The sequence below is a fragment of the Rosa rugosa genome, chromosome 3 (genome assembly GCF_958449725.1).
Source record: "Rosa rugosa chromosome 3, drRosRugo1.1, whole genome shotgun sequence".
Lineage (NCBI taxonomy): Eukaryota > Viridiplantae > Streptophyta > Magnoliopsida > Rosales > Rosaceae > Rosa > Rosa rugosa.
The window spans coordinates 44876974-44888177 of record NC_084822.1 but is presented as its reverse complement, the minus strand read 5'-3'; the positions used below and the strand labels follow the sequence as shown (position 1 = coordinate 44888177).

At 39.2% G+C, this 11204-nt stretch overlaps 1 protein-coding gene across 1 annotated transcript; it reads right to left on the bottom strand.

Moving 5' to 3' along the window:
* Positions 1 to 288: 288 nt before the first annotated feature.
* LOC133739199 (protein FANTASTIC FOUR 1-like) lies at positions 289 to 1603 on the bottom strand. Its single transcript, XM_062166935.1, has one exon. The coding sequence runs from the start codon at positions 1411 to 1413 to the stop codon at positions 448 to 450; it is 966 nt and encodes a 321-aa protein (XP_062022919.1). The 5' UTR covers positions 1414 to 1603; the 3' UTR covers positions 289 to 447.
* Positions 1604 to 11204: the final 9601 nt, after the last annotated feature.

Below are 11204 nucleotides of genomic sequence, written 5' to 3'. Positions count from 1 at the left end.
CTATTGCTCCGTTTCTCCATATGGTACTTCCATCCAATTTGCCGTTAACTTTGCCTACGTGGCTCATTCTTATAGGATGACATTCATCTCCCAAAAAAAAAAAAAAAAAAATTAATAGGCAAAGTTAACGGCAGATTGGATGGAAGTACTATATGGAGAAACAGAGCAATAGTTCAAGTACTACGATGGTAGTTTTGAAAGTTTAGGTACCAAAATGTGCATTGGACCCTAATTCAGGTACCATTTGAGGATTTTTCCCTAAATAAAGAGTCATAGAAGGCTAGAATGTCCAATAACGATAATAACTAACATTAATTAGCTGATTAGGATACAATCGAAGCTAGGGAACTTCAATATTTTCATGACCAAGTCTAGAAAAATAGAGAAGAAAAAAAAACACCAAGTGAAAAAATAATAGTTAATCTTCAGAAACAGAGCAACTCTGTTTTAGGTAGCGACCCAGAACGACTCCGGCGGCCAATTCATAACCATTTTGTTGTTACCACGCCGGCTTTCCTTGCAACGGCTAGGAAGCTTCTTCTCCATTCCCGTTTCACCCACAACACTCCCACTATTTCCTTCCGTGTCCTCCTCCTCTGTTTCCCAATAGCCACCACTCTTTTCCTCCACTTCCATTTCCTCCCGACATGTTTCAGTCTCAACTCCCATTATTTCTTCAACCACTTCCTCTTCTCTAACAACCTCATCTTCTTCTTCTTCTTCGGCATCTTCAACCTCCTCATTAGTGTCAGAATTCAGAGTCATATCCCTCAACAACTGAAGCCTGAGCCGCCCATCGCCGCGCTCCACTTTGAAATAGTTTGCAGGAGAAGTGACAGGAACGGCTTTCAGAACAAGCCTGCCTCCTTCACGGTGAGGCAAAAATTGAACACCATTGGAGCCACCGATAGAAGTTAAAGGTGGAGGAAAATTATTCCCACCATTAAAACTACGATTCAATCTCTTTGGTGCTTGAACACTGTCACTCAGTTTTCGGGTTTCTACATTAGTCTGTTTTGTAGCAGAGAATGTTTGGGTTTTCTCAGCTTCAAGTGACAACAAAGGAATGTCGTTCTTTTGAAGCAGAAAAGACATGTCACCACTGCTCGCATCGCTTCCCGTCTCGCTGCCCAAGCTTTCAGTGCACATTGCCAGGCTTTTGGGGCTGAGCACCGAAGCTGAGCGTTTCACAAGAGGGTGGACATAGACCTTCTCTGTTTCAGTCTCTGTTTTGGGGGTCTGAATTGTGGTGGTGAAAGACTGGAGGAAGCTCCAGCTAGGTTTGTCACTGGATTTTCCAATTTCTTGGGGTTCAGAAATGGAGAGTTTAGGCCTTGGCGGTACCAATTGGAGCCTAACAAGAGACTCAACACAGGGTTGAAGCTCTTGATGACAGACAGTAGTGGAAGTCATGGTTTGGTAAAACAGAGTGAGGAACAAAACAGGGTTTGAATTTGGATCAAGAATGGGAGAAAACTAGGGCAAAATACAAAGATTTAAGCGAACCTCAGGTTTGGTTTTTTGGTGATATTGGAGATGAAAGGAGTGATGAGCATGAAAGAAAGATGAAAGAGGTGGGATTGAATTTATAGGGAGATATCGGTGGAGGGTTTTGTAATGTGTATTAACTATAGACCTTAACAATGGTGTATAGGCCTTTGCTAAAGTGCAGAGAGGAGTTTTGTGCCCACTCAAAACAGTGAATATGCTAGACTGCCACACGTTGATAGTCAGAGTATAGTAGACTCAAAACATTTCACTATGCTAGACTGCCACACGTTAATAGTCAGAGTATAGTAGACTATACCATACCAAACACTCAACTAGAATTTTTCCTAAATTATATAGCAGTTAGAATGTTCTTGGACGGTGGAAAAAGCATTTGAGGAATCATTAGGGCATGTTTATTTGAGTCATTAGAAACTCTTCTCGACTTATTTGCTAAGAAGTAGGTAGTTGACTACTCATAGAAATATAGATTTTTGAGAAAAAAATTTAAATATGAGGAGACATTCGAGTATTTTTGAAGCACCGAATTTGCGTCGGTTTAGCTTTATATATAGATGGGAGAGCATTTTGTTTTTTTTCATAGTACCACACCAACGATTAAGTCTCAACCTTTTATTTTTTGCCCTTTGTAGTAATTTATATTGGTTTGGCTTGCGTTCTCAAAAAAAAAAAAAAATTGGTTTGGATCGAGCTCAAAAATTTCTACTCTACATGCATGTTAGTGGTTGAATTACTATTGGAAATTTGCTAACAAAGAGTAATCAATATTGGTTTTGTGCTAATTAGTGTTTATTATGAATGTTCGGCTTAAAATCTTGTTTAATATATTTTTTACAAAATAAAACATAACATGCCATTGCTTTTTGAAGGTGGGGATGAAATCATAAAAATAATAATTGTCGGGTGACGTTGGTGTTATATTCTTGGCTCCTAAGGTACTTTTCTTATTTAACTTATAAATTATGGGGTTGAAACATTTTATTGGTGATGAAAAAGAGCTAATAGTATGCCTCATTTGAAAGAGAATCTTTTTTATCTTAAGTGAACTATTCGCATTTGCTGTTAAATCATAATGAAACAAAGCTAGTGACCAGAAACAAAGAAGCTAGATACTCTACTCCAATAATTATGTCCACGATCGTTTCAATTGAATTGTTTAAGGTCATTAGGTCAAAACTCAAATTAGTTAAATGCTTTTGATTGGTGTTAATGCTTTGACTTAGAGGTTGTGTACGTTGTTAATTAACTAACTAATGGTTTCGAGTTTGACACAAAAGGTATGCAGCTGAAAGCTGCTTGATATATAAAATCACCGACCAGTAGTGATTATGAGAATAAACTCATTAGTGGAGACTTAAATTAAATTAAACCTGCGCAGGTTTGTATTCATTCTACGTATCCCATAATATCTTCTCATTAGTTTGGTCTCTCGCGTAGTCTCTGATTTTGTCTTCTAAGGCAAGAGTAGTATTATCTTCCAACATTGATCATCATGAAGCTTATTTTGGACTCAAAACCTCACAAATGAGGAGCACTAGTAACTTCATTCACCGACATTTTCTTAATTCTTTATAATCCGCAATGTAATTCACAACTATTCATTTTCTACAATATTTATAAAGATCATCTTTTATGCGTCAAAAAAGAAGAAGGAGAATTTCACAAATTGTCACTCTACTATGACTCATTTGACACTTTAATTACTCAATTTTCAAATATATCACTTTGGTCACATAATTATTACCATGTCAATCACTTTAGTCACCAAATGGACATTTTGTCTCACTTTAGTCACTTCTCTCAATTATTTCAATTCAGATTTCTCAATTTTTCACGATTGGTTGGACGAAAGTATCCTTTATATTGTGGCAAATAAATTTTTCTTTAATAACAAATTAATGGAGTGACTAAAGTGAATAACAGAGTTAACAGTAAAGCAAAAAAAAAAAAAACCTAGCGCTCTGCTAGGGTTTTGAGAGAGTCTTTCTTTTGGGTGTTGCTTTCTCTTGAACCTTCTCCGTTGATTTATCAAGGGTGTCCATGGCAGGCTTCGCCCTGTTTATACTGTGTGTGTGTACGTGTGTGGAGCGATCAGTGTTGGAGGCGGTGTGGTCTGTTCAGTTTCGAAAGGGAGCACGTCCGATCTGGTGGCTATGGGTGAGGTTATTGATCAGGGGTGGTTTTTGGATCCGTTCCAGAATTTGCCGGATCGGGATCCTGGAGTGATGGTTTGGAGGCAGCACTGGAGTCCCCTTCTTGTAACCGTGTTGGGCGACAGCGAGGTTGGCTGCACTGGTGGCTGTGGTGTTCAGGATTCCCTATCGGAGTGGTGACCTCATGACAACAATGGGGAGCATGGATGCAATGCCAGCGATGGTTTGTGGAGGACTAGTGGTGCGGCTCATGTTGTCGGCGTCACTATGGGTGGTGCGCGTCTGGGTCTTCTTCCCGTCGGTGATGATGGCAGTGAGCATGGCTTTAATTCCTTTAGTTTAAGCCTTGGTTTTGATGCGGCGTCTGGTGGTGATGACGGTGGCGATGTGTCTATTGATGATGGAGTTGGAAATAGCAGCATTGACGGTGGAGATAGATGCAGAGGTGGTGGCTGGTGCGACGGCAACATCCTTGCGTCCCCTGCTCTACCCAAACTGTGGATGGACTGGGCCACTTGGGCCTTGAACTGCTGTGTGGGCTTTTTCCTTGGGCTCATTGGACTAGGGAATTGGAATCCCTCTTTGTTGCGGGGTAGAATGGAATGGGTCTTTATGACCTATAGTACTGTTTAAATTTTGTTTAGGTTGCAAAAACCAGAGTCTTAGTTGAAATCATTTTATGTTCGCTTCGAGACTTCTAGGTTTTTGTTAAAATAATGGTGTGTGGATTTTCTAAAAGGTGGGTGTACTGGGAGTATGCTGAGTTCTTATTATTTTTTTAGGATAGGATGTTAGGATGCTCTGAGGAACGATTCTTTCTGTCGACTCCATAGGGGTGTTTCGTTTTTATATTGCTTGCTGAACTTAATGAATGGGCTGACCTCTTTCGATAAAAATTCGATAAAAAAAAAAAAAAAGTGAATAACAAAGTTAAAGTTGAGTTGTGACCTGTTGGTAAGTTATAATTTTAACATTATAAAGATCATGTGTTCGATTCTCACTGACATATGTAAGGGTGGGGTGTGATAAGTTTTTTTTTTTTTTTTTTTTTTTTAAGAGTTAAAGTTGAGTGATCAAAGTGATATATTTTAAAAAAATGAGTGACCAAAGTGTCGAACATGTCAAAGTTGAGCGACCTTTTGTAATATTCTCTCAAAAAAAAAAACTTCATTTGCAAATTGCTCTATTTGTTAGATTGATTGTTTTACTGATACAGTGATACCCATCTACTTATCATTTTTATTTAATTATTTTTGTGTGTGTATTCATTTATTTTGCAAATGATGGATCCTTAAAGAATGATTTTGGGGATAATGAACTATTTACATCATTATACTACACTCTAGCTTAGAAATGAAAAGGGGGAAAAGCTGGTGAAAAAAGTTACCATTACTCTTTTGCAGTGAGTGCTATAATTAAAGATCTATTTTTCTCCCTCCTTTACTCGGACTTGGCTTCTCTGCTATAATATGACATGCTATAATTTGCTTGGATTCTATCACAACCGTCAGATATAGTTTCAAGGGTCAGCTGATGCCACATCAAGAAACATCAAGAAGTTTTAAGGGCCAGATGATGCACTTTTTTTTCTAGCAAATTATAGTTATAGCAGAGAAACCAATTTCCCTTTACTAACCCAACCCTTCCCAAGCTGGCCTTTCTCTAAGTTCGGTAAAATGCCAAAACTGTAAGGACATGTTTGAGTGCTGTAAACAATTCAAACGCTTATTTCAAAAATAAATAAATTCAAAAGCTTGCTAAGATTGATACTTTGAATGGAATAACACATTCTCCCAAAAAAATAAAATAAAATAAAAAAGGAATAAGGTTACATTGGGCCGAGCGCAAATGTTGGCACTAATAACTAATATTGCTGGCCACTTTTCTTACTGGGTATTTTCCTTTTAAGGAAAGTAATTAGCCAAATTGCATCATTACATATAGGAACCAGAAAGGAACTCATTGTGTAAGATTCATGCATTAGGGTTTGGTATGCGGTTCGATAATAGAATCAGATAAAGTAGTGCTAGTACTAGCGTTAATTGTGGTTATCAGAACAAAGACTAAAGGCCCAACAGCTGCAAATGATAATGCTAGCTTTTGCCTAAACTGGCCGGTTTCCATTAGGAAAACCTGAGAAACTTCACTCAACGTACCAAGTAACTTAATTTTCTAATGCTGGAAAACTTGGACTTTCCCTATCCTTTTGTGTTTGGTGTTATATTTGATTCTTATTCTATCACCTATAGACCAAGTCATTATTTCTATTAATGTTGCTGCAGATCAACTCCAATACAATCACGTACGAATTGATTTCATTAGAGATTTTGCAAAGTTGAATCAATTATTGGATGAATTAAATCTCCGTTTGGACCCATGTATCCTCATGCGCACAGTAAGACAATTTGACCCCATTGTTATTTGAGGATAATTTCCAAAAGTACTTACGTTCTTATATATGGATATGTATTACTAATATTTACTCTACGTACACCTGACATTTGGCGTGTGAAATGTTGCATGTTACACATTCTTATGGAAATGCATTATTGAATTGAAGCTAATTTTAAATAAGAGTAACCTGAAATCCTCAAGGTCATTAAAATAAAAATAAAAATAATCCTCAAGGTCTAAAGCCATTTTAACCTGCTCTAGTTTGTCTGAATTTAATGTTGGCCATGATCTTCAAATGCTTTTAAGAATATTGCTTGATCACCAATACCAAATTTCGTTGAATCATCACTAAAAATCAGCACGTAAATTGTGTATGTAAAGACTTTACTGAAGTTTGCGAGTAAGAGAGAGTGATCGAAAATGATATAATCCCAAAATTTTATGATAATTAAGAACCAAACGGTCATTAAAGAGTACTTTTCTTCTTTTCAATCAGTTAGAATTCTACATACCTACCGGGAAGCAAATGGTGTTGCCGTTAGACTTGCACACATTGCTAGTGTTGTTGTTATTGATGATGTTTGGTTAGATGAGACTCCTGCTATTATTCAGGATGTTCTCTACGATGATTATTGTCACTGTTTTTCTGTAACTCGGGGTTTAGGTTTTTTGTCCCCCCCGATGCAAAACTCTACTTTTAATCAAATAAATGGAACCGGGCGTGGGGCTGAGCCTCCCAGCTAGGCTGGGTTCCAAACCCTTATCAAAAAAAAAAAAAAAAAAAGAACCAAACGGTCATGTCAATCCGGGTAAACTTGTACGTGCGTAGGGGTAAGTACCATCTTCTGTTCCCTAGCTAGGATCCGGCTCCTCTAAAGTGAAAACACTCTAAAATTTTGTAAAGTTCGTCAAATCTCGATCCTCCGAGTAATCTAATGATTTGGAAAACCGCCACTTCATTAAAATTAGTATTTAAAGAATTTTAGCCAATTTGAGGTTAACAGTTAGACTAACTTGCTGTTAACCTCATTAAAAAAAAAAAAACAAAAAAAGTTATTTTCCCATATGAGTTCGTGAACTGTGGGAAGAAAAAACAATGCCAGCATCTGAATGTGATGTATAATACAATTAATATTGGTGTTTTTATTGAAAAGAAAAATCCTTACAATATCAGTTATACATATATAAATCGATTCTAAAACTCTCACTAAATTATTATCAAACTAATTTAGAATTATCATCTTCCATCCGACCATTCCCAACATTCTCTTCCATTCTCCAGCAAGTCAAAACTGATCGACCATCTCCAGAATTGATTCAGATTTAAAGAGGTTGTTGCTTTAGCATTTTTGAATAGAGTCCTAATGGTAGGCACAATTTAGTGTTCTTGACCAAGTCGCTTGCCTGTGGTTTGAGCCCAAAAGTAATTTTGGCAAGATCCTTTAGTGGATTTAGCACAGCGGGCCGATACCTGCGGCCCAAAAATAAGCCTACTCGGGTTTGGGTTACAGCTTCACCCATTCCGTGATCCATGAGGAAAACGAAACCTTATTGGAGTCGGGTAGCGGGGATTGAATAGGAAACTTCAATCAAGATCCCTTCTATGACAAGGAACAGTCGAAACCCTAGGTATATATACCAGGTTTCAAGGACGAATAAGAGACCTCTCTCAAATCAATCAATCCTAGCGATTACAAAGCCTCCCCGGAGCAAACCTTCAACCTCGTTGAAACCCGGTGACCGCGCGCCAGTCCTAGTCTCTCCAAGAGCCGACTGTCAGCATCACCAGATCAACCCGGCGACCGTACTTTCAGTCCTAGTCTCCCCAGGAGCCGACTGCTAGCGCAACTGCCACCGTTACTACCAGCGAAGCAAGGGTAACGCCCTCGCAACCCAGCGAAGCTAAAGTCACGCTTTAGCACAACCCGTGCTTTGTCCAAACTTCCCAGTGATTGCTCTGCTTAGTCTACAATACTAAGTATCGATTCGGTGACGCGAAGAGATCACACTCAAAGTCCTTATCCGTAAGGCAAGAAGTCCTTTCTCAGAAGGCATAGAAAAGAACCTTGTGGCGAGGTTGGTGCTCTCCTCGTCTCCTCGTCCACAACGCTTGAAGAAGAAGTCAGGTCAAGGGACTCCCCCGACGACTGCACCCCACGGTGCTGGCACGCCCGCGCAATCACAGCAGCAAAAGAGACAGTTTGCAGGCCAACTGGTTTCCGCGTCAAACACCTGTGATAAAAGTATCCGAGGGATCTTAGGGCATTAGACCTTTATCAATTGACGCTCATGAATGCCTATATAGTATATATCAAAGGCTCAATGTGGCGATTGAGGACCATATTGTTATGTTTTATTTCAATGAAAAAGTTAATTAAGCTGTGCATCATATTCTAGGACCAACTACTGTTGTGTTGCATATAGAGAAGGAGCCTCTATCTCAACCAAAGACTGACACAGTTTCACCAACGGATTTGGGAAAACATCTCATCTCACAATTCGTGAACTGTATCTAGGAAAGGAATTTTCTTTTGGATGAGGTTAACGGCAAGTTAGTCTCACTGTAACCTCAAATTGGCTAAAATTTCTAAAATACCCAATTTTAATGAAGTGCCAGCTTTCTAAATCATTAGATTACTTGGAGGATCGAGATTTGACGAACTTTACAAACTTTAGAGAGTTTTCACTTTAGAGGAGCCGGATGATTATTGTATGTATTGACAAATTAATCACATTCACCCTATTATTCTCATAATTAAACCCTAATATCTTTTTGAGCAAATAAGCAAAGAGTTCGTGACATTGAACAAAGTACATTGCCTAATTACCAAAACTAAATCATTTTGATTTGATCAATCAGTGGCTTTTCTCCGTATCAGGGGCTTAAACAAGATAAGATCATTGATTACTCTAGTACTACTTGATAATCATATATGGAAGTAATTGTAAGAACCAGGATGGAGACCTGTACGTGAACAAATGATATGAAACTGTAACAAAAACATCATTTTTTTTTTTTTTGAAATAAAGGGCTGGTGCAGCTGCTATCAAGTCTTGATTAATGAAACTGTCGAATATAAGGAGGGGACATTAAGCCTAAACTCCTTTTTTTGACAGAGTAATAGAGATTTCATTTAATCCCAAAGCCAGAACGGCACATACAAATAAGCCCTATATGCTTGTACCCTACATCAGTGGTCAAGCAGGTAAGGGAATACGGGTACCATCCACTAGTACAATGAAGTTCACTTATTTGAAAGCCTACAAACTATGACAATTCCATCAACAGAAAGAAAACTATTGTGAATCTCCCTTCGTCAATGCACTCAATTGTGGTACTCCGGAAGATTCATTAACTAGGTGTAAAAAGAACCCATAGCTTGTAGACTAGAAACACACGAAGTGTCCTGATTGGGCCGAAACCCACTAGGTTCCCCAAAATGTAGGGAGTTATTTAGAAAAAACTAATGAAACATAATTTAATGGACTAGGGCAAAAAACCCTAGCCCAAAAACTAAAAGCCCAAAAGGGCAGCCACCACAGAAAGCCACTCAAGGCCCATCAAGCTGGTTTGGGCCAGTCCACCATTGTCAGCCTTTCCTGCCGTACGAACCAATCCGGCCATGCTCCGTCGATCCACGACCTGCATAGCCACAATCCACGCTGCCACGGCCACTCACCATCCACGACCCGAATCGCCACAAGTAACGCAGCCACAAGCAGGTGCCGCCACGGAAAAACCATCCCCGATCCGGATCCTCGCACCCCACACCACCGTCGATCCGACCCATGGCGCCGTCGGCAAAGAACCATCAGCAGGGATCGCTTGCCGAACCTGTTCTGCACACCCACCATCTCGCCCCAACCCAGCCGGGAAACCACACACTAAAGCCTTGCGCGAAACCTTCCCTGACGGATCCTCAGGAGCTATTGGCGTCGATTTACCCGTCCGGCAGCAGCCCCACGACGGCGGCGAGGCCAGAGGCCAGCCAGGACGTCCGGGCGCCACCGGACGAGGAACGATATTGCAAAGACAGAAGTCCGGCCTTAGGGTTTCTCTCTCTTCAGGGCGGACCTCCTAAACTTTATGAACATTATTGTTGTGTAAGTGTGATTATTAAGCCTAAACTCCTTATTACAATAAGCATCTAAAGTATTTCTCCTGTAACAAAAACATCATTTTAACAAAAGAGGAAATATTCTTATAGGTGTGGACGCGGAGATGGAACGTGTAAATTAATACTAGCAACAACTTATAGAACAGGTCAAACCCATTTCTATATCTTGGAAGACTTTCATTCTATCGTGCGGATTTGAAAGTTTAAGGTTATAATGACTTGGTTGATGAGAACTTTCACCATGCATGTTTCGAATTTACGGAGAGTTATAATGACTTTTTACCCCAAAAAAAAATGGTTGATTAAAACTTTGAAATGGTAGAGTTTTAGTGTTTTTTTGATACTGGTAGGGTTTTAGTGTTGATCGAGTATATATTAAGAGAGAAATCCATGCCCCTACATGGTCGTAGGGATGACTAATCTCCCAATTAGGTCGTTTCCCATTGGGTCGATTTTCTTAAGATAATGGTTTGTTGTTCTTAACTACGTACCATTCATCTACCATGCAAAGCAATTATTTTGTGGTTCGCTACTTCGCTAGCAATAGTATGTGGCTGACAAGAATATCTTCGATCCATTTACATATAGCAGGGGAGCCCCCAACATTTGAATTTGCTTTCTAAAATCTCTCACAAATCTCCTTTTGTTTTAAAATGGCCAATCATGTAAAAAAGAAGACCCTCTAGTCCTCGATCTATTTTAACTTTGTCTCACTGACTGTGTTTAAATCTTCTTCTAAACACATAAATATACCGATAAGTTTGTCGACTTCAACTTTGTGACTTTTACCCAGAAATAACGAGGGAATCATTTTCATGGCTTCCACAAACATGTTAAGAAAGCTATCGCACTACCACGAGCACTCTTTTTATCACCAAGCTTTTACCCATTTCTTGGCCAGTAATCAAAACGACGATTGTTTTCACCTGCCAAAAATGAGAGGTAGGGCACTAGGGCAGTACATGGGTAGTGCAAACATGTCCTCTATATAAATGGCTTATAGCTATTGATAATGGATACCACAAGGTAC